This window comes from Mauremys mutica, chromosome 6, assembly GCF_020497125.1.
Source record: "Mauremys mutica isolate MM-2020 ecotype Southern chromosome 6, ASM2049712v1, whole genome shotgun sequence".
Taxonomy (NCBI): Eukaryota; Metazoa; Chordata; order Testudines; family Geoemydidae; genus Mauremys; species Mauremys mutica.
Genome location: NC_059077.1, coordinates 41,116,927 through 41,141,485, shown reverse-complemented (window position 1 = coordinate 41,141,485; position 24,559 = coordinate 41,116,927). Strand labels below are relative to the sequence as shown.

At 42.3% G+C, this 24,559-nt stretch overlaps 1 protein-coding gene across 1 annotated transcript in view; it reads right to left on the bottom strand.

Moving 5' to 3' along the window:
- The window catches only part of PIK3R1 (phosphoinositide-3-kinase regulatory subunit 1), a 76,334-nt gene extending 52,229 nt beyond the window's left edge, over positions 1 to 24,105 (bottom strand). Inside the window, exons 1-2 of the mRNA XM_045020730.1 lie at positions 23,979 to 24,105; positions 18,310 to 19,202 (exon numbers count right to left, since the gene is read on the bottom strand). Coding sequence (XP_044876665.1) covers positions 18,310 to 18,643 — 334 coding nt within the window. The 5' untranslated portion in view covers positions 18,644 to 19,202; positions 23,979 to 24,105. The remainder of the gene's footprint in view (positions 1 to 18,309; positions 19,203 to 23,978) is intronic.
- Between the last annotated feature and the right edge of the window lie 454 nt (positions 24,106 to 24,559).

Here is a 24,559-nt window from a genome sequence, read left to right as displayed (position 1 = left end):
TCCTGTGCCCGCGCTGCTCCTCCCCACAGACATTTTCATTTGCACGCACTCTCTCTTTACGTGCCAAAGATCCAGCAAGACATGAGACGTCAAAGGAATGACAACTAGGAGGATTGTGCAAACAATCTCAGAAAGAGAACATGCACACAGTACTTCCCTGCACCTTGTGCTTGCAGGGATCAGGTGTCACCAGCCCCACTCACTCACTCGACCGCCAGGAGTGTGGGAGCCATCCCCAGGCAGGAACATGACCTCCCCCGCAGCCAGAGACTTGTCCTCCCACTTTCAATCCTGGCAGGGAAGTGGGGGCAGGAGGATGTCTTTGCTCTGCCAGGCCAGCCCGACTGAAGCCTCCCCATACCTGAATGGGTGTCACCAGTCCTTTGGCTCTGAGGGAGCCTTCTGCAGCTCCGCTGTCACAGCCCCACTGTCACAGCCCTGCTCCCACACTCCTGCTACATTGGGGCTGCAGAACAGGGCTTGGTGCACAGCCATACTGCCAGCATAAAGTGCAGGGACAGTTGTATTCCTAATGGGGCAGAGCAGAGACCCCTACCACTTTCATGTAGTGAGTGAGAGAGGGTCTGTGACAGCAGGGTTGCAAAGAGCTCACTGCACCTACACCACAGGCAGTGGGGTGGCCTCCCCCGCGTGGCCAAAGGCTTGTTCTCCTCCTCCTTGCAGTCCTGGCCAGTGGTCTTTGCTCTTCCCTGCAAGAACCACAGCTTTCCTCCCTCCATCCCACACCTTGTGTCCACAGAGGTCGGGTGTCTCTGACCCGGAAGCAGTTCATGGAGCCCTCTGCAGCTCCACTGTGACAGACCTGCTCCCTCACTCCTGTGACAGCAGGGCTGCAGAAGGCTCCCTGCACTACCACAGGCATGGTGACACCCAGTCTCTGCAGGCACGTCAACTGTCACCAACTAATATTTTTTCCCCATTGATTTTAGTGTCAGCTGAAATCGATGTTTACCAACAGCTATCAACTAATACCGAATCCTACCAAGCCCAATCGCAATGCATACACTCAACAGGGCGAAATTAAGATTGCACATGCAACTTTAGTTCTGGCATTTCTTGACTTTTCAGCCTTAATGTTCTTTAAAGCATAGTTGTATGTGTGTAATACATTCTATGTACAGTATGCACCCACATCAAAATTGTAAAACTCCATGTTTACTCTAGTACAGTAATGTTATTGCTACAGAGTATTAAATTTAAACTGTGGCCATTTCATTTCCTCACTTATGAGAAACCATAGTTACTGCCATACTAGTTACTCAATTGTAACCTAAGAAACCAAGTGTGCTTGCCAGATTATCTAGTTTTATGGATCTCTCTTATTTACATTAGTTAGTGAAGATATTGGAATACAAAGAGCAATTTGGCTAAACAGAATCTACTTATAAAGTGCCATGTTTTAAGCACCAGCTGCAATTAAGTCTGTGAACCATAATTGGTGGCAACAGTACCATGACTCCAGTAAATCTTTATTTGTACAGGAGATATGCATGGTGGAAAAGTTAAACCAACTTCATTACATGTGTACCAGCAAGAGGGGACAGAGGTGACTAAGCGTATGTGGACACTGCAAATAAAAACCTATGCCAGCTGATTTGGGCTCACAGGGCGTGGGCTAAGGGCTGTTTCACTGCATTGTAGAATTCCAACGTGGCCTGGAGTCCAGGCTCCAGGACCCTGCAAGATGGGAGGAACCAGAGCTCAGGCTGAGGTCCGAGTCCAAACATCTACACCACAATTAAACAGCCTCTTAGCCTGAGCCCAAATCAGCTGGCACAGGCCAGGCACGGGTGTTTAATTGCAATGTACACATACCCTGAGAGAGAGACACTACCATAAGTTATGGGCTTGATACAGGAATTAGTGGGTAAAATTCCGTGCCCTCTGCTATGATCATAATGGTCCCTTCTGGTTTTAAAGTCTCAGAAAGGACAAAGAATAATTGTTTTCCTTTAAATCATGGATATAGTGCATTATTCACTAATTTGGTGTGCTGCCATATGGCGGCACTACACCACAGAACTGGCATAATTATGTCTTTGGTGGTCCAAATCCCATAGTGCTTCTCAGGCAAAATGTCCATTGACCAATTTAAAGGACTGCAGGATGTGTCCCAGTGCTGCTAATCCTTGACTATATATTGGGTCCTAGTCCCAATGAAATGAAAGGGGGTTTTGCCGCTGACCTAGGCGGGAGTAGGATCAGGGCCTGCTCTATCTTACATTACTATTCTTTTAAACAAGCAAAGAACCCCAACCCCAACTCATGTGCAACGTTTACAAGCACTTCAGTACTAAAAAGAACTTCTCATTGCATCTGATAGGCTTTTGAATACAATATTTTATTTCTTCATTTAGAAGAGAACTGCTCACATCTTTTTAACAAGCACATGTATGTTCCATCTGAACGTTTTGACATACTTTGTTTACCACTGTGTTTGACTGACTGGATATTTAGAACAGTAAGATAAGAATCTTCTTTGCTTTCCATTATTTGGTTGGTGTGCCCTTACCGTGTCATAATAAAAACCCTAGATATTTGTCTTGGAGGAAACATCTGGAGAAAAACCATACCAGCCTATAACTGTCTTCCCCTTTTCACTAAGCTATAAAAGCTAGTCAAAGTTTCTTATCTTCAGTCATCATCAAGATACCAATTTGTTTTTCACTGTGAGATTTAACATAAGTTTGAAAAACACATCTGGTATTTGCAGATCTGATTGTTAAACTAGCATAGTCCAGGATAATAATTAATATTCTATACAACAGATGGGTGCAAAATGTTCCTTTAGCTCTGCAGAGCAACAGAATTCTATAGTCAGCCAATAACCAGCTCAAAAGAAGCCGGGGATCTTAAAACGTTCTGTGGTAAACGCTATTAACCCAGTGATTTACTATACCAAAAAGAAAGTATCCTGCTAAGAATAAAATTAGGAAAATGTAGCAGTTTAAATTTGGGACTGCAAGTTACACAGATTAAACAATGACGGGGTTAGTAGATGTAAGCCCTAAATTTGAACCCAAGAGGAAGTTAGAAACACATAAAAGCAGTAGGGAATGCAGGCTAATCCTTCAACTAATGGTAATAAATTACAAATACAGCGGAGCAAAAAGAATTCAACACAACTCCCAGTGCCCTCGAGGACCCCTTACTAAATGAACAGAGGTCCTTTATTTCCAGATATTTGATACAAAGCAAGCTTTTGCTACTTACCATTATGTAACTGAATATGTATCCCTCAACACTTTCTCTTGCTAACAAGCCAGAAAGTGAAGACCACAAAAAGAATTTAAGTTCCAGAACAGGCTTATACTGGAAAAAACCCTCGCTAAGTCTTGCTTTTCATAAGAAAATTGCTTATGTAGGCTAATGAGTAACTATGTTATTCTGGCTTTAGAACAATTGACTAGATTTGGATTGGCAGGAACATAGTTTAAATTCAATTCAAACCATTGTACAGAATCCACTCCAAACTACTCAAAATAACTTGCCTCAAAAATGTCAAGAGATGACATTTTCTGAAGTTTCTCTCCAGGGAAAAAGTACACTGCAAACAAGTAAAATAAACATGAAGTGAAAAAGGAATGGCCAGATCTTGCCTGTACTGCTGTGAGAGGCACAACGGGGCTGGAAAGCAACCACATCTGGCTAGCTAAGAATTCCCCCACTGTGGTGGAGCTCTCAATTGCTGCAAAGTCAACATAGCTGACCCTTGCATCACCCCCTATATCTGGCTTGCATATGGGGCTGGTTGGGGCACAGAGAGGACATGGCTGCAGCACAGTGTACTCTGCCCCTCCCCAGACAGTTTACAGTCCTGGGAGACCTCCAACCCGCATCAGCTGGCACTGAAGCCTGTAGGGTGAGCACCAACCAGCTCAGAAAATCAGGGAAAGATAATGCACTCCCCGACAGCCTTTCCCAAGCTGGAGGCAATCTGGGCCTAACTCTTTAAATAATGTAGACATTTTTACTCCTCCATCTAACACCATCAGGTAGCAACAGAAACCAAAACCTAGCAATGGAGCATTGGGATGCACTATTGACAGTAGGCAATATGAAGGTGGAAAAGTCTGCAAGAATCTTTCACCTTCAGTTCTTATTTCAGAGAGTTTTTAAGGTTGGATCACATGACAATACCCCCAAAACCTTAACTGTCACTATATGTAGTTTTTCTTTGTTAATTTACTAGTATTTTTATACAAGTTTGGTGAACCTCCAGGGGACAGCTCCCTAGTGTGAGGGAGTAGAGCTCTGTGTTCACTGGCCTAACCAAAAACCCAGTGACAGAAGATATCAGAAAGGCTGTGACATGCTGCAGTAAATTGTGTGTCTATAACATTTTATCCCTGTTTAAAAGTTACTGGAAGTAAGTGCACCAAGATCAACCTTCCCTATTTAGTACCAATGACATAACCTGTTAGCTGAGGGGAACCTCTGAAGAAGTTCATATCATCACTAGAACTAGTTAAAAAAAAAAGTCCATTTCCCCCTGAAATTTTTGATTTTTTACCAAAATATATTTTAAAAAACTACGTATTTCGACTGAAAGTGGTTCAAAGGTGTCTCATGGCGTGGGTGGTGTAGTTTGGGGGCATTTTGCTTCCATTTTCCTCTATGGGCCATGCTCTCTAGCTGAACTATAAATCCTGTGATTTACCACCTTCTCCCTTCGTGGTAAGCTGTGTCTCATAGGAGTCCCTGGTTGTGCTGCATCATGGCAGATGTAGTCTGTCCAGAAAAGCTGGCCAATAGAGGAGAAAGGACTTGTAATTTTGATGCCTTATGCGCCCTATGAGGCACTGCATGCCATTTTCAATTGAAATATTTTGGTTGTCAGCCACAAGTTTTATGACAAAGTATTAGAATTTTCCTTGGAGAGCAAAAACTTTCCATGATAATTTTTTTAGTTCAAAAACCCAATTTGATGTCAAAATACATTTTTGACAGAAATTTGTCAACCATCCCAAGTCATCACTCCATAGCCAATCACACTTCTGAATCCCAGATGCAGCCAGAAGCAGCTGCATCCCAAAGTGCATACCTGCATCCCAGCAGCAGCTCTAACCACTGCAGGAAGGCTCCTGTCCCTGCCTCTATGAAGCATACCTCTCAACACGTCACATGTGACAGCCACCGTCAGCGACTGAACCAGGGAGCCCCAGAGCTAAAAGGATACGTTTTTACCACTTCTGCTGAAGAGCCCTGCTCTCACATTAAGGAGCTGCCACAAACTCATATCCTCTGTGGATTGAATGGGCCCAATAAAAGGAGGCATAACACACAGTGACAGTCAATTACACAAGTAGAATGCCTGACAAATTACTAAAATGTGAAACACATTTTGGTGAGTCGCACCATAGTTTACAGATTAGTTTTTAATGTACCAAATATGTTTTAGACAGGTTCTCCCACTGTGTGAATCACATGCAGTCAAATCATCCCCCACGGTAGGTCAGCAATAGGTTTTGAACACCCTTATCTTTAGCTCTCTAGTTTAGACCCTTGATACTTGAGCTACAGTATTCATTATCAGCCCTCAGATCTGGACTTCACACACACTTTCCAGGGGGTTACACAACTATTTACTAGTCAGCAGTAGAATATTGGTGATCAAGAATCCTGGATTCCACCCTTGTTTCTGAGAGAGGACTGTGCTTAGAGATAGGATGTCCAAAATTGGTATAACCACACTGACAGCTAATATGGTGCAGCGAATAAGACTGAGGTTTATCACATTAGACGCCTGCCTGGGTTCTATTCCTACTCCATGAAGTGACTTAGCATAAGCTCTTCGCTAACATTTCAAAAATGGAGGTAGAGATTCAGCAGCTTTTTGCCATCAATTTCCAGGGTTGGAATTCATGGCCTTAGTCAACAGTAAGGGAACTAAAGTGCACGGAAATATAGACAGTAGCTAGAAGAGATGAGATTTGAACCCCGGGACTCACCATTCCTAGCACAGGAACTTTCTCCTAGGCTACAGAGATAGGAATTTTGTTTTTTTCCCTCCTGCTAAAGTGAGTCAGTGATGGTACCCACATCAGATAAATGGGAGCACTAAGACAGACTCAGTGTGTCCTTATTAACCCCCCACCCTCCCAGAAAAATAGATATAATAAATATAGCACTTGTCCATACGGTGTAACTGATATTGGCATAATCGAAAACAGAAGGAGCAACAATGGAGACAAATGATAGATCCCAGAGTGTTTTAGATTTCTTGTAAAAGGGATAAAGAACAATCCAATAAAAGACTGCCAAAGGGGGGGATTTTTAAACTCATTCTCTCTCAAATCAGTTCATTTTTCATCAAGCTTCCGTTCATTCAAATTTCACTCAAAGTTTACATTTCTAAGTCTTGTTTTTTGCCATTTCAGATTTTTTAAAAAACAAAATAAAGGTTTAAAGCTCCAGTGAAGGTTGCATTTCAGTTTATCTATTCAAGAGTTTAAATACTTATATCAAGCCTAGACTCCTACTTATATTAAACACTTATTATCATCATAATTAATAACTTCTGATACCATCCAATTGTAAATGATTTTGTAATAACGGTCAAACTATGAAACTGCAGACTAACATATAGGTGTTATTACTCCAGACTGCACTATGGAATCCAAACATCAGTTGTGACAAAGGGAAGTTAAGTTGGTACAAGGAGTTGTACCTCCTTGCAATTCATCATAAGACTTCAGGTGATAAGTTATAGACATAGCACCTTTCCTTGACTATGCCAATTAAAGTGAAAAAAGTATTTTAACTTTGAAACCAAACAGCAAGATATAGGAAGGCAAATGTAATAAATACATGCGAAGGGTGAAGGGCTAGCTCCATGGTTTGAGCATTGACCTGCTAAACCCAGGGTTGTCAGTTCAATCCTTGCAGGGGCCACTTAAGGATCTGGGGCAAAATCAGTACTTGGTCCTGCTAGTAAAGGCAGGGGGCTGGACTCGATGATCTTCCAGTTCTATGAGATAGGTATAGCTCCATATGTTAAAGTTACAAAATGCTCTTCTAACTGTAAGTTATGACAGTTTTAATAGTTCTTTTTAAATTAAAATGTGCAAACAGAAATCAGTCTTAGGGTATGGCTACACTTGCAGTCGTACAGCACTGCCATGGGAGCGCTCCCGCAGCAGCGCTTTGAAGTGCAAGTGTGGTCACGGCATCAGCGCAGAGCTCTCCCAGCGCTGCAGGCACTCCACCTCCCCGTGGGGATTAGCTTACAGTGCCGGGAGCCACGCTCCCAGCGCTGGGGCACTGTTTACACTGGCGCTTTACAGCGCTGTAACTTGCTGCGCTCAGGGGGGTGTTTTTTCACACCCCTGAGCAAGAAAGTTGCAGCGCTGTAAAGCGCCAGTGTAGCCAAGGCCTTAATGACCAAACAGTAGGATATTAATTTCAATTACATTACTAAATAAAACTTAAGATTACATTTTTTTCTTCCCTTCAGTGTCAAAATAATGTAATTAAGTTCTCAAACTTAGGGTGATTTCAATCTAATGACCAAAGTACATAAGGCCTCTCACTATTCTTAAGTACTTATCATGCAATTGTCCTTCTCGTTCCTAGCTATTAAAATAATGTAATTCATCAGATTTCAGCCTGTAGGCTGATTTCATGGTAGTTTATCATGGAAACCAGCTTGGAAGAAAGATATACATGTGAAAGATTTGATGGCCAGCTGTATTGCTAACATCTGTGTTCTTTCACACAAGAAAATGTGGATGTGCAATTGGCACCATACAACTATTTAAGAGGGTATGGTCATTTGCTGGTGGTACAGAATTATTCTTTCTTGGCAAGTACTCAACAGCTGTAAAACACCATGTGTTGCTGAATCTCAAAGTTTTAATTTTCTCATGTACAACCTAAATGAAAAGCATTTACTAGTCTAGTGTCTGTTTCAGACAGCCATGAGTTATAGATGCTAGAACAGATTACGATGATCCTGATTAAGATGAGGAGGCCACTTGGTATTTGCCAAAGTTTAAATCTGCTGTGCGTGTGAGACATATGGAGTTATTAAAAGTAGTGAATGGGTAGTACAAAAGGCTGAAAGATTAGTCAAAATGATTGTCTTGTACTTTTAAAGCACAACCATAATGAGCTAAATAATAGTACAGATTTGACTAAAATAGCATCATTAAAATAACTGCAGAACCAAACTAACAGGTGAGTACTCCTTACAGCATAAAACATGTAGTTTCTTTGTCAACCTGGGATTTTGCAATACTAGCATGTTTACTTCCCTCTACCAGCCAGTGGGGTCAGGCAACAATCATGCACCTCCCCATGTCTTAGTGTTTAACATACAATTTAAGCTCAATTTTACAAATATACCATTATACTTTGTGCAATGCAAATACAACTTGAAAACTAACCAATTCAGCATAAAATCTCTGATCATTGAACAATTACCAGCTGCACTAGCACGCACAAACATAAAAATGTATAGATTACTGGATTTAAGGAGTCATTTTTCTTGTTTTGAATAAAACAAGAACATTGTTAGGATTTTTTTTTGTCTTACAAGTCTACTAAGGACACAATTTCCATATTTTCTTTTTAAAAATATCTAAGCGGTTTGTGAAAAATGAAGCATGATTACTCTTTGAGCTAATTAAAAAGGGCACTTGAAGACAATGTCCTTTGACAACTATCTGTTCAGCATTTCACATTAACTGCAAGAACGGGTCACAGACAGACTAGCTTCCCTCATGCTAGACATTTGTCTTTATGGTTTTTATTACATTACAGAGCTCATGGCATGTGAAATGGAGGGCAATTATTCAACAGTATCCACAAAGAAAATCATTAAGAAGAAAAATCTGCCCTGACTGTAGTGACTTACACCCAATGCAACTGATTGCACACAGAGTGTAAGCCAAGGCAGAATTTGGCACAAGAGGCCATTTATATCATGTAGTAGGCCAAATGCCTTGATCCTATGGAGAAAAAGGCTCACAAAAATGCCTGACGATGGAAAAACTGACATTTTCCCCAGTATTTGTTGTATTAAAATATTTTGCATAGTAAGACAACACATTTTAGAGGCACAAACAAACAAGATACACAAGAGCACTTCAGACTTGGAGGTGGGGGAAAAAAGCCCCCTCCGCCCCCCATATCCTGTGAAAAGCTTTTTTTGAGATCAGAAGCCAGCAATCCCATATGAAAAGTGGCTTTTCAGAAGTTGAACTTTGGTGCTTATCTTTTTCAATCTTTACCATAACAGCCAACTGCTTGGCCTTGTTGCTATGCTGCAAGGACCTGACAACTACACTAGCCTTTCTAACTTGCAGATGATCATGACCAAATACAAAGCACCTAAGAGAAGCCTCCAACAATTTTCAGAGTAGAACTGTTCTGCAAAATATACAGCTATTTTGTATACTCAGATTGCATTATTTTGTACACTTTGTTTTTAGCAACTCCATCTAAAATCAACAGCCCAACAAGTGTCTCTCACAACAGGTACCATCTGCAGATAGAGCTCCCCTCTTAATCATTTTATAAGCTAACGGAGGGGATATTTTCACCTTTTTATTTTTAAATCGGAGGAAGAAGCAAAGAAAAGCAAGAAGATATAAAAGATTCATTGCTATGAAGTTTCAAGGGCCCATATAATTTAATAGTTCAGAAACTAGGCACTTGGCAAGGCAACTTTCTTCAACTATTAAATGTAGTTTTAGAAAACATTAAACTACAACTAACCAAATCTAATGTGGGTCAATAGTCAAAAGCCATGGTCAATAAAATGACACCTTCCTACTCAGGGCAAGCCATTTCCTCTTGTTTTAATTACAGTTAGCACTGTAGAGTCACTATAGCTGTGAAAGTAAGCCGTGTTCTGTTCTGCCTCTGCTAGGTGGCAGTAGACTGGAGAACCTTAATTCCTGTTCATGATGTAACAGGTAGTAAACTTGATACATTGGCTGATCTGGCAGTTAGAAAATGTTTAGATTTGTAAACTAATGAAGTCACCGATGCACTACCACATTTTTGTTTTACTGTCATGTTTCTGGTTACAGCAGCACGGTAAGTCAAACATTTAATCCTGGGGGAATTCTGAACCAAAAACTTAAGAAGTCTAGACACAATATTTTAAAGTTGTGAAAACTTTGTCAAAATAACACTATTTAATCACACCAGTTTCAATTATTTTGTAATTTATTTCAAAATACTTAGCAGCAACTGTGTCTATAACAATAGAGACAAAAAAATCCCTCAGCAGTAGAGAGCTAAGGACACCTCTATGACAACCCAGCATCTGCTTCTCTGCCCCGCCCCCCAGCCCAGCAGGGGAGCCAGACACCCACACCCCCTCCCCCAGAACCCAGCTGTGCCCCCAGCCCAGGCACTTGCACATATCCCCTATCCCCCAGAGCCCAGCTGTGCCTCCCCAGCCCAGACTCTCACACCCCTTCCCCACAGAACCCAGGATCCAGAAAGAGAAACAGCCTTTTTGTGGGAAGAAAAGGAAATTCCGCACATAACATTAATTTCTGCACAAATTGTGAATTGCACAGTGGTGCAGAATTCCCCCATGAGTAAACATTTCAAAAATGAAACTCACAACTCTAAGGTTGTTATGACCAGTATTAAGGCACCAGGAGCAATCCTGACAACTTCCTAGAAGCCTTCATTTAACTGGCAAATACATTAACTGAATGAGATAAAGACTCTTCCCTTCTCCTGACAATTTCCTTCTTTTTCCACCACATGGTAGGGTTGCTAGGTTTCCCGTTTTCAACCAAACACCTGGTCGAAAAGGGTCCCTCCCTACCCCGGTGAAAATGAGTGAGTGAGTGAGGGTGGGGGAGAGCAAGCAACAGAGGGAGTGGGGATGGAGGGAGTGGGCGGGGCCTCAGAGAAGGGGCGGGGCCGGGATGTTCAGTTTTACTCAGTCAGAAAGTTGGCAACCCATGATCTATTTCCTCCACACCTTGCAGAGGAGGATGGACTCATCCTCAAAGAGCGTGTTTGTGTAGGGGAAAAGGAAGGAAGGAAATAATGAGCCTTTGGCATCTCCTCTCCCCACACCACTAGGGTTTATCTGCTCACTCTTTCCTCGGCTGCCAGCAGAAAGTACTGAGGTCTTGTTCCCTTCAGCTTTCCAGTGCAGCAACGCAAGTGGAGCACCAAATCAACATTATTTCTGAATAGAGGAATCTTAGAACTTTGCAGTCTCACAGCTCATACAGCATTAAGATCTGTACAGCTGAGCTTGCATGTCATCAGATAGCCATCACTTCTCTAGGAAGTGATGCTCCAAGCATACTTCTCAAATGCCCCTTACTTTGAAGGACATTACTCATTTTAGTCCCCAAGTTACCTATATTGCACACAAAATGTCTCCCTCATTGCTATTATTGAACATTATTTACATTGGAAAGAAATAATTGCATTGAGGTTAATTAAAATAAAGGAATGAATCCTACAGCATTTTAATGTTCAGGCATAAATAAAGTTTTTAGTCTCCCTCCATTTCGGTCTTTGCCACGCACTGCATCCCACACTTGGTCATCGACAGGTTAAGCAGTATGGGGAAAGGGAGTCCCAACACTTTGTGCCATGCGCCATTGTGGTGGGGTGTGCACCCCACTCAGGCCCTGAAGGGGTTAATGTGGGCCTGAGAGGCCAATTATAGTATCTGGCTGCACCTGGAGGGAACACCAGGCTTAACTGAACATGAAGCCCAGGTAGGCAGGAGCAGGCCGGTTAGCATAAAGCCAGGAAGTTGAGAGCAGAAGGCGGCTGCAAAGAGGGAGGGTGCCATCACTCTCTGGGACCAGAGAGGGGGGGAGGAGAATAAGCCCTGGGATCCTAGCCCTGGAAGAAGGGTCAATCCCAGAGGAATTGTGGGGAAAGAATGCCTGAGAGGGCTCAGTAGGAAGAGCCTAGATAAACAACAGCATGGAGTACAACTGGGCAGATCTGGGCTGCTCATTATTGGGTTCCAGCCCAGGGACCCTCTGTAGAGAGCTCTTAGGAAATGGCAAAGTATTGTTGGAGATGCCAGCTGGGCAGCTAGTCTGGAGGCACTTTGTTATCCTCGGAGGACTATATAATGTCCTGGCCGGATGACTGAGTCACAAAGAGGGAGCACCCTGAATCGAGGGGGGAGAGAGAGAGAGAGAGAGAGAGAGAGAGAGAAGGGTCACAGTGTGAGTAGCCAATGGAAGAGGGCACCACACCATTCATGAGCTGGTCTCCAGAGGAAGGCACCAGGAGGTTCCCCCTACAATGAGTATACCCCATCACAGCCATTGTGTTTGACCTGCTGATTTGTATCTATATAGCACGACAGAGAATGAAGGGTTTAAAGATCTATGCTGAATTTCTGTGATGACGCTGAACGGACTCTACTCGTGATTATTAATGCTTTGCATTGCCTTTGAGCGAGTTCATTGTTAACAGATGTGACAGTTTAAATTGAACAGGAAGTAACCAAGCTTTTTAGAACAGTAAAACAAGTGAAACAAATGGCTACGGTGAAATTCTGGTCTGAGTTTGCAGAATGAGGTGGGCAATTTTTAAAAATGAGGACAACTTAGCATATAAAATTCAATCTGAAAACATTTCTGTAAATTAATGAAACTTCAGAGTCTAAGATCCACTTTCAGCAAACTGATTCAGATATGCATAAATTATATTCTATGAATACATTTGGTCAGATGAGAGCTGAGTCAAAAAAAAACAGGGAACTTAACAGGGCTACAAGTAACCTGTTAATTTTGGAATCAGAGAAGGATTTGTAGGGCAGAGGAAGGGAATCGCTCACCTAAGCTGTAAACATGAACTTATTATGTCATGGATTCTCCAGCCTGCTAAGGCTATTTTGCAATGTGTAAACATCAAGAGGGCTACAGAAGGCTAAGAGAAAATCCCCACTGTGCTGGGGAACATTCCCCTGGTGGAAGTGGCTCTGCTATCTACAGTGCCAGCATCCCTATGCCTCCCTTTTTCCTCCATACACCAGGTGCATGTCAGGGCAGGAACTCTGTACCAGTGGCATAAGGGAAGGCTGGCTCTGTGCAGCACAGCCCTGAGCGGCACTGAATCAGCTCCTCCTTCCACCCTTCCCCCAACCATGATCCCACCCAGATGCAGTAGAAAAATCAATCCCATGCAAATCAAACATGTCCTGAATTCAGAGAAATTGGAAGGAGGAGGGAAGATATGCAAAATGAAAAGTCCTAAAATTTCATGTAACTAACCAGAATTCCGGCCCTCCCCATTCTCCTATAAATAACTTAAATGGGACAGTCAGTTCAAATGGTGCCCAAAATTATAGTTTAAGTTTAGTAAAAACTGCTTTTACAGAATTTAAAAAATTGACAAATATTCTAATAGCTTATAATTTTGAATAATAAAGATTTCTATGCAGTTTATAAACAAAGGCTTTGATACTGCAAATGTTAGAAGTAATTTTAATTTTACTCGCACCATTACATTTAATAGGACTACTAACATGTGCAGTTATTCATCTGGGCCAAAAACGGTGGCTATGGTCTAGTGCAGGTGTCAGCAGCCTTTCACAAAATGGTGGGCCGAGTCTTCATTTATTCACTCTAATTTAAGGTTTCGCGTGCCAGTAATACATTTTAACGTTTTTAGGTGGTCTCTATAAGTCTATAATATATAACTAAACTATTGTTTTATGCAAGGTAATAAAGGTTTTTAAAATGTTTAAGAAGTTTCATTTAAAATTCAATTAAAATGCGGTGGCCAGGACCCAGGCAGTGTGAGTGCCACGCATGCCATAGGTTGCCTCCCCCTGGTCTAGTGCCTGGAAACCTGAAAGTGAAGTTGACTAGAAATTGACTAGAATGAGAAAAATACAAAAACAACAACAAAAAAATAAAACGTAAATAGCCAAACAGATTATTTAAAATTCTCTCAACTTTAGACACTGGCAGATTAAAAATTAATTTTAAGGAACTGGTATGGTACAAAGAACTGTCTTTCTGATAAGCTCACTAAAACTACTATCATTGTGTCAATATACACACACAGTTGGCTCAAATTACAGAACAAATAAAAAGCACAGACTATAGACAGACTGCTGCAGTAAAGAAAGATGCCATTATTTCCAATTCCCCCACCAGTCTGTCACTTTGATTTACAGCAGTTTCAAACTGTTAAGCAATGAAAATATAAACTTGACCAAATACAGTCAAGCAAATTTCTCAGCAAGCATTAATATATTCAAAATGCATTCTAGGAGTGTGCAGAGCAATACTTTATCATCCTGGGAAGAATCTCATTGGCTTGCTGCCATGGTAGTTTGGCTTGTAGACAATACTAACTATTCCATTCCCTGCAGCAAGTTTTAAACCAGAACAAGCCATCTGAAAATCAAATGCATTTTTAACTACTCTACTCTTATTTTCATCTCCCCTTTCACCTATAGGTCTCATTCCAGTGACACCCTTTGCCTCTCCTCCCCCTTTTTTTGTCCAAATGACTTTTTTCTTGTGTTTATATTGAACATTAGTTTCTATCCCCTCCTTTCAGTTTGATTTCCCCCTTCCCCTCAACCCATCCTCTTTTGTCTCCAGTATTTGGTGCACATACTCAGACCTTACTTTTTTAAGAAGTTTGTATGGTGTGTTTTATTTAACAAAAAAAAAATCCCTTTTCAATCTTTACTTTTTTCAAATTTGTCTCAAGTGAACATACAAACTTAACTCTTCACACTGCCACTTGACGTTCAAAGTTGTGTTTCCCTCACAACTGTGCAGAGAACGCCATTCAATGATCGTTACATGCTAACTGTATAGTCAACTGTTACAAGATACACAGAAACCCCTGAATTCAAAGAAGTCTTGGGGAAGTAAAGAATTTTTACCAGGAAGTTACAGGTCTAGGACTGCAAAAATGATTTTTAAAAGTTTCTGCAAAACCTCACTCTGGCTGTTGGCCAATCTCCTTTCAAATTATTAAATTCTCTGTTAAAATTTGGCACGTTTTGCAGTTCTAAGTCACCAGAGCTCCAAGGTAATCAAAGAATTCTAATCTTGCATTTAATTAATACTCCGGCTTGAGGCAAGAGCTAGGGGAGATTCTGCCACTGGAGCTCTGGGCACTGTCCCACTCAAAAGGGACATACTTATTTTCGTCTGGGATTTTTCCCAGCACAGTGCACTCATACAACAAACCAACAATGGGCTCTAAGGCAAAGGCAGATTTTCACTGAACAGCCGGAGTCATAGCTTGCAGAAGTGTCCATAATGAGCACATTCCATAAGGGGCTCCAAACCATCAACATTAGCTGTGTGACTTCTCTGAAAAGTTTGACAGTCACTACACAGCTCTGAGGGTAACTTTCTAAATTGCCCTAACGTAAGTGTGGAGGAGACCTGTGGAGCTCAGGCAAGTTACTGCGCACCCCCTACATTTCTGACTCAGCAATCACTGCCCGTTAATGGTGACTGCCTCAGCACGTAATGCAATAAATGTATTCTACTCCTAGCCTGATGTATTTTCAAATGAACACTGCCTGCTACCTGTGTTCAGAGTGCTGACTTCTTGTTTTTACTGCCCATCCGAGTAAGTTATTCTGCAGGCAACACGTTTAGAGCAGAAATAACCAATCTTGACTAGACTTGTAGTCGCATCAAAATCAGCATGTTCCAGTTGCCAAAAAGACAATGAAAGGTTGGGACTTTGAAAAGTACCTACTTGAGTCAGGAACTTAAAGCTCATTTGCAAAAGTAAGTTAGGCTCTTCCGAGCTTAAATCCCATTGAAAGCCAATGGGATTTAGAAGGCTGGAGCAGATTAAATATTTAGATGCCTAAAGATACAGATAGGATGCCTAATGGGATTTTCAAAAGTGTTTAGACACCCAACGCCCACTGAAATCAATGGGAGTTAGGGCCCAAATCCTTAAAGATACGTTGGCATTTATCTGCCTCTTACGTGCCCACATTCACCATTTAGGCACCACTGACATTTTCATAGGCACCAGCATCTAAGTTCCCAAGGCACCTAAGTCAACCTCTGTAAAGCCACCTGAGCGCTGATGCTGTTCCACAGCCAAAGAGGGGCTTGGAGCCATGGCTTAAGTCTAAGCCCCGGAGACACCAAAATAGGATTCTTAAAGTAGGCAGGGAAACACTTATCTCACCAGTGGGGCCCAATCCTGTAGGCATGCTCAGAGCCTAATACCTGTTACCTGTCAACCCCTGCATCAGGAAGGTCAGAGGCAGACTACCAATAGGCACAGGGGCAGCAAAGCACATGCAGAAAAGGCAACGAGGGCACACGGCAAGCATAAGACAGGTTTCAAGCACAAGCAGGAGATACAGCTCTGGATGCTAGGGCATGGGCTACCTAAAAGCTGACCCGGCTTAGGTGCCTAACTCCAAAAGATTCACAGCTGATGATCTTGAGTGGAGAGGTGGCGATCTCTGGCCCATCAGCCATGTGCCCCAGGTCAGCCACTTAGATGCCTAAGCCCTTCTTCCCACCACTTCACTTCTGAATGGCTTAGGAAAGTTCATGCCCAGGTGGTCAGCTTCTGAAAATCCCTTTCTAGGTGCCTAAACTCTCTTCATGTATTGTATGGGAAGCTGGGTGCCTAGCTTGGGGCAGGTCACCTAGGGATTAGGCATTACAACAATGAGCAGAGTAAAGCATAAGTAGTTTTAAAGACTTGGGCCTGGGTGCTTTTGAAAATCCCACTAGGTGACTAAATACTTTGAGTGATTTAGGCACTTCGGGCCAGAATTTAAAAATGGGATATAGACGCTTTTAAAAATTTTACCCGGGGTCTAAGTCCCTATGATCAAAACACTAAGAGTTACAAGTAATTCATAAATATTTGAGGATGAGTTACTGTGAAGAATAAGTCATGCGAGTTCTTTATTAAACCTCCACCACATTTTAGAAGTGTGTCTTAGAAATTCCCATTTAGTTATATACAATTTTCTGAATTCCCTTTCTGGTCATTGTAGATTATCAAAGCAGCTACGTATAAACAGAGCCTCATAACCAGTTTTCATCCCACTCCATCCGATTAACTGATGTCACGATTCTGAGTAACACCACCTCCATGGTAGCACAATGTGATGTCATTGTATATGATGATTGTGCCACCATACAAATCAGGGTGATCTAAACAAAAATGCTACTACATGTAGTTAATTACTGGTAAAAACAAACAAAATAGAATAAAAGGAAACTGTTGCAGAAATGCTTTAAAACAAAAAAAATCACTTAAGTAATTGTTCTGTATCTGAAATAAGGACTAATGCAAAAAATGTCCTTTAATTTAAATATCAAAATACTGTCTGCTGGGCTTGCCTGGTTTCTTTTGGTTTAAGGCAAATATCTAAGACTATGTCTACAGTGACCTTATAGTGGCACAGCTATACCGCTGCAGCTGCGCCACTGTAATGTCTCCCGTGTAGCTACTCGATGCCGGCAGGAGAGAGCTCTCCTGCCTGCATAATTAAGCCACCCCCAATGAGCAGTGGTTGCTATGTAGGCAAGAAACACTCTCCCACCAACATAGTACGGCTGACAACAACATTTTTGTGGGCGAGACTTTTGTTCATCAGGGGTGTGTTTTTTTTCACATCCCTGACCAACAAAAAGGTTTTGCTGACAAAAGTGTTAGTGTCAACATAGCCTAAAAGTCTGAATCTTAGTAGGTAGATTAGACAAATCACCTTGACACAGATATTTACTTACAATTTTCAATTAAAACTCTTTCCAATGTCAGCTACGGACCACAGGCCAAATCCTACCTTCATTCTGACCACCATGTTGCAGAAGTTAAGGAAGAATGTGCTTAAACGTAGGAAGTTCTTTCTCCTTTATACAGAACTAAACTTGACACTTTCTGGACAGGGGACACAGTAAATTAACTGGAGTGTCTTCTATGATCAAGCTATTACTTATTTTATAAATATCTGATCTTACAATAAGAGAAAATGTTAGATATAACCCTGGGTGAAAATATTTTTATATTTTAAGCCATTAACAAAATAATTTTACAGTAGGAATGCAATATTTGCAGAGAACTCCTGCTAGTGAATTGGATGCACCAAAAATGGAAAAACTGCCTTCAGCTTTTTAAAACTTAACAAAACAGCAATATCTGCTCATTCTCCATATGAAATCTTTATAGGATTTCTATAAATTGCTGACTACAGTACATTTGCCAGGTTGTCCTATACACAAACATATTTAAGTGAAAACTGTGGAACAGAGAGAAATCTGATGAGAAAAAAGTCACAAGAAAAACAATTATTGAGCTAACAGCACTAACCTTGCTGCTCACTGTCTGCTTCAACTTTTGCAGAACTTGGTGCTACAGGAAGGGGTCGAGGAGGACGAGGCTTCGGAGTCGGGGGAGATATTTTTTTTCTTCCAATATATTCTACGTAAGTTCCTGGAAAATCCCCCCTCTCCCCTGTGGTTTCATTACAGCCGTTCAACCAACCAATTTCCTCAGGCTTCGCTTCTTCCCCTTCACTAAATCCAAGTGCTACTAAGGTACCTTTATTCACAGTTAATATATCCCCTAAGTGCAAGTCAATGTCTTCTTCTCGCTCTTTTTTGTAGTCATATAAAGCTCTGTACTGGTATCCTTCTGCACTCATCTTGGCAAATATTTTAACATTCAATAATGTAATTAAACAATAACAAAACTCAAGTTGTCCAGATTAATCTTTATGTACAAACAGATTAAAAATGTACTAAATGGGATAGTTAAAATGTCAATAGGAATTCCTAAAGAATACAATCCTCCAAAGATTCAAAAAGCACCAGGATCTGGTATTATGTTGCTGATGTGTTCCACTTCTTCAAGTCTAGATCAATATTCTTCCAATTAATTCCTTTTCTGAGTTTCCTGGCACTCCTGAGACCAAGAATTCAAGCTGAATTTTACAGCCTGTTACACCTTCTTCTGATGTACTTGCCATAGAACACGAGGGAGGGATAGTTCAGTGGTTTGGGTTTAGCAGGCCAATGCTCAAAGTTGTGAGCTCAATCCTTGAGGGGGCCATTTAGGGATCTAGGACAAAATCAGTACTTTGTCCTGCTAGTGAAGGCAGGGGACTGGACTTGATGACCTTTCAAGGTTCCTTCCAGTTCTATGAGATATACCTATCTCCATATATTTAACATCCGTTAGTGAGCTCTGCACACATGCTGTACCTAGAAATAGAAGAAAAAAAACCATGAAGATTCATGACATTGTTTCAGACTTCATTAAGCTTGCAAGACTTCAACGATGTTGCATTTAAGTTATATGCAAGACATACTTCTCAAAACATCGGACAGGTCCTACATTCCCATGCAAAGGCCAAAAAGAGGGTCAAAGTCACACCAAAACTATGGCCATTTACACATGCTAATTTTCTAAAGTCTTATCTGGTCAGAAGAGACCAATTTAGTCCTTCAGTCAAATAGGAGGTATGTCCCTCTGAACCTCCATGTCTCAAGACACACGGCATACACTATGGATACTGGGGGACATGTAGAGGCTCCACACTTCTTCCTTCAGCACACTGTCTAACCTGGCAGCAGGACTCCATCTAATGCCTTTCTGCTAGCACATCACAGGAGAGATGCCAGGACAGAATGGGAACCCACTAGAATTAGTGATGACATGGTCAGAATTCACGTCCAGGGTATTCCCCTGAGGTTTTAGCAGAAAATGAGGATGTGCAGAATTGTTTTCCTGTAACCCCAAGGACCTCCATACATGCTTGCATAGAAGAGCTTACTTGCTGTTTGAGAAACAGCCGAGGGAGGAAGGAGGGTGACGAATGATGCTAATTTGACTAAGATTCCCTCCCTCCAACAAATTGTTTGGGCCCTTTTAGCACAGCTTCCTTTAATTTTCATGCTCTGTGCAATAGAAGTCAGAAGTAATCCTTCCCTCTCTCAATTTTTCTTAAGTTATGCTACTTTGTGGTTTTGGTTAGGTGAGGGTCTTCCCTCTCAATTTTTAATTTGTTTTTCCAGTGGTAAAGTATGTTACTCAGCAACTGAAAATGACACACACAGACCACCTAAGAAGGAGCAGCTGAGCAGCGTTGCAAGGGTGGGTACTTAAATTACTTAATACAAGAAACTATTGGTCTGAAAGTTCAATCAAGTCTAACTAGAAAGCAATGAGTAAAAAACACTGTTGAAAAATAACCTTTTAATATACACTAACAAGATAGACAGAACAACAGAATCCTTTAAAACTTTATTATTTCAACTGTTATTCCTTTGCATCTACTTGCGTCCAATCATAACTTGAATGGCTGTGTTGGGATACCAAAGAGCGCAAACTATTCAGTGTTGCACTGAAAAACTTTTAAAACGCAGCACAATAGAAGTCTTAAGAATTATGTAATATGAGTAGGCAATAATGTTACTGTGTATTGAAGTGCTGTGCAAGTGTAAGAAATGGTTATAAACTAGTTTAATGTAGTAGAAAAAAAAATCAAGACTGAATAGTCCTATAACGGAAAGAAGAATGTGAGAACAAAGGGCCAGATTCACTAGTATGTTAGAAAAATTTTGCCCTGCTCAGGTAGCATGAACTTGCCCTAAGCCCAATTTAACTGGGCACTGCTGGATTCATCCCGCATAGTAGAATTCTCAAGAGACACAGAGCTGCCATAGTGGCTGCTGCATCACCCTCCATCCCAGCTACCAAGGGAGGGGGAACATAAAATCCTTGCTCCTGGTAATTTCTGGCTGCTATAATGGCACCTGGAGACTAGCACACCATTGCAGTTGGACCGGGAAGGAGTTATTGAAGCCACACTTGCACATAACTAGTGGCCCAAACAATGACAGAGAAGTTGCAGTTAGTATGCCGGAGTAGAGGTGGTGTCTGCCAGGAATAACGGTTTCCACAAGGCTAGACCACAACATCAGTCAATTTTGGGTGGGGGGGACAGTAGCCATTTTGTCCCGCTACCAAAGTTCCTCACATAAAACCCAGTCAGTCTTTATACACTGATGTGCAAACCTGGTTAAAGAGTTTAAAAAAACAGCAATAAATGAGTCTTCGATATTAGTTCGGCTGTACAGCAACACTCTCTTTAGAAAAATCAACGGTGTCACCAGTTCTTTATTTTGTCCAGTTCAGATGTTACATAAATAAATATTCCAAATGGAGTTATATTGTCTCTATCTTCAGACATCTGAGTTAAAAATAAACAGCTAAGAGACTGCCTTAATTATTATTCAACTAGGGGAGTTTAAAAGGAGAAGAAAAAAAAGACATACCATTGGCAAGAAACAATGTTATATTTAGGGAGGAAATATGAATGAATAGCCAGGTGGCAGACGAGGTGGAGTAGGGTGCGATGGGGTAGAAGAAGGATTGTAAACATACCAAATGCTAATTTGTTCTATTTGCAGCCTAAGGGCTTGATCCTGAGGAGATAGGAGTACTTGTAACCCTTATCAATCCCAAATTCTCCGCAGAATTCCACTCACTCTATGATGTGCCTTGTGTTGTGCTAACAACACTTACTTAAAATTCAACTCTAGATTGCTAGAGGTTCCTACACATCATCCTCCACTCAGATTTTTAACTATTTTTCCCCATATCCAAAAAATAATGTTCTGGCACCCACACCTGTGGTACCAAAGCATTTCCTCCCACAGCAGCATTCCTCTGTTGACTAACTAAAAAGGAAAATGTATCTGCCTTCCACCCCCGTGAATAAATGCTGCTTTCAATCTTTGCCAGGCTGGAGGGAGACTTGCTTCAATTTGCTCATTTTCACATATATCCACAAAATACTTCTATATCATCAGGGTAACAAAAATCCATCCCCTCCCTGCCCTCAATAGACTACACACAAGATACAATTGTTCCTATCATACATGCATTCATCTGACATTTCTTTCCAAAGATTCCCTAATCCACTGTGGGGAAAAAGAAAATTCCTAGAAAAAATGTGCCCAGCATAAAAACTTTCCTTCTTTAATTATCACATGAGCTTTGTCAGCAGACCAGATCAAAAAATTTAGAGATGCAGTGCAATGCACTGAAAGAACTGAAATAGAAGTTTATCAATGGATATTTTGCTTGACTAACTTATCCCCACTAGGTGTCTACAAGGTGCAATTCAAATTTCAATTATCTCTACAATGAAAGTGTGATGCTACTATTTGCTAAATAAAAATAAGCAAGATAAGTAGTTTGTTTGGATGTTATTTTGCTAAAGAAAAGAAAGTTAATATAATAAACCAATGAAGTATCATAAAATGTATTGTCGATGATTTATCACACCATTTATAATGCTTTATCCTTAGATGAAGCAGTTTAAGCATCTGTGGTTTCCTGCACTGAATTAATTCAAATATTTCTACACAGACAAACTACGTTGATCAATCCCAGATTCCAGCAAGGAATGTCATTCTGAAATTTAAGCAGACATTCCATCAAGTATTATATATACAATGACCGCAAGGCCATGCTGGAGATAAATGACAGCATCTTGGATTTTTTAATTTAAATTTTTTTTTTGGTATTTTTACCAACTTCTATTGCAGTCAGACCTAAGTGTCTTTCCATCCTACTAAGAGGAAGGATAAGTAATCCGCTCTGGAATCCTCCTCTGACAGGCAGTTAAGAGGTCACCCATAGACTGAAATCACTTCTGCAAGGAAATCAGCTTTCCATCAGTGTAGGATTGGGGGACAGACTAATAATTGTCAGCACAACATACTACAAGTACAGCCACTGCGTGGAGGCAGGGATTTGGCAACCAAGTGTACTTTTTCCTCCCACTTACGGACCAGAATCCTTGAACCATTAGATTGTTTCTACAAAACCAGACAGGAAAGTCGCAATACACTTAACAAAAGCTATTCTTTCTTCAAATACCATCATTAAGATTCAGAAAGCAATGCAGTTTCTCAAAGCAGTATAAAATATTCCCATACCAAGCTGCTAAATGTCTCCAGTGAAAAAAGTTTGTTGTAGAAATCTGTATATAAACTTGCTAAATTGAGGATATTAGTTATATTACTAAGTAACTCTGAAAGGGTTTTTTAAATATAAGGGGAAAGTTTTGAGAGATCACAGGGAAAGAAAGGCAAAGCATAGTTCTTACCATAAATCTCCTAACATAATGCAAGTAAATATTTATTTATTTTTAAAGTTTCTAAACACAGTCCGTTTAAAAAAAACAGGAATAAATGCATTATGTACATATACCCCAGAGTTCTAATGAAAATAAAGAAATGGGGCAGTGTTTCATGTGAAGTTGTACGGATTGCTCATATTGCCACGAATAATAGATTGAATGCTGACATTTAAATCTAAAGTTGCAATGTTATGAAAGCTTTTCAACAATATAAAAGTTTAACATCTTGCTATGCTCAGACACCACACACTGTAACAGTATCACTGAAGTAGGAAGTGCCGTCCACTTTTTAGTTTGCTAAATCAGCCAATTCCTTTATTAAAAACCGAATCACTAGTACGGTGTGGGGACATCATGCCTGCTTTGGTTCCAAGTTAATAAACTCGGAAGTTTAAAAGTTGGGAGCGTCCTGCGATCCCCTCTCCCTTCCCCAAGCGCCGGTGCAGGTCGCGGCACGGTCGAACAGGGGAGCAGGCGGCACAAGCCGCTGCACACAAAGAGCCAGGCTGGCTGCACAGGGCAAACTCCGGTCGCTCTCTCGCCACCTCGGCCACGGGCAGGACTAACTAAGGGCTAAGCTAGGGTTTAACAGCCCGCCGCGAGGGCACAGGCCGCCTGCAGCACAGACCCACCGCGCTGCACGGGGCAGCGCTTCCTGCCCTGCCTGACACCACCCCCGGGTCGCGGGGCTCAGAGCCTGCCCTGCTGCTAGAGGCCCCGGCCGTGCAGGAAGGAGCCCAGCGCCCGGCTCGCTCGGGCAGCTCTTCCCCGGGGCTGGGGCTGGGGCTGCGGCTGGCAGGCGGGGCCGGGCGCGTACAGCCCTTACCGTCCGCAGCGGCTCCGCGCCGTCCCTCGCTCCCTGCGGCCGGGAGCCCGCTCCAGCCCCGGCACCCGGCACCGCCGTCGCGTCCCGCTCGGCTCCCGAAGCTCCACTCGCCGCCCCAGCGCCCCTCCGCTCGGTGCCCCCGCCCGGCCCGGCGTGCGCCCCGCCTCCCCACGCCCGGCCAACCCGCTCGGGCTGCGAGGGCCGGGCACCGCCCACCCGGCCGCGCTGTCATGCGGCGGGCAGCCTCTGCGCTGGCCGCCGCCCCGGGCGCCTGCTGGGTCCGGCACAGGTCCCGCCGCCGCCGCGCTTCCACCCGGGGGCTTCTCCCGGCCGGCCAGGCGCCCCCCGGAGCCGCTCGCCCCGCCTGCCCAGAGACCCCCAGCAGCCCCGAGAGGGCGCAGAAGGAAAGCAAGGCCCGCAGCTGCCACTCGGTTACCTTACCCCGCAGGGACCCCGGGGCCCGTTGGCTTTTCCTGGCCCTAGGGACAAAGCAGGTTAGGATGCGGGGGGCTGGCGGGGCAGCCTAGTTGTGACTGTTGTGTCTGCTGCCCCGCAGTGTGCGCGGCGCTGTACACAGCCGC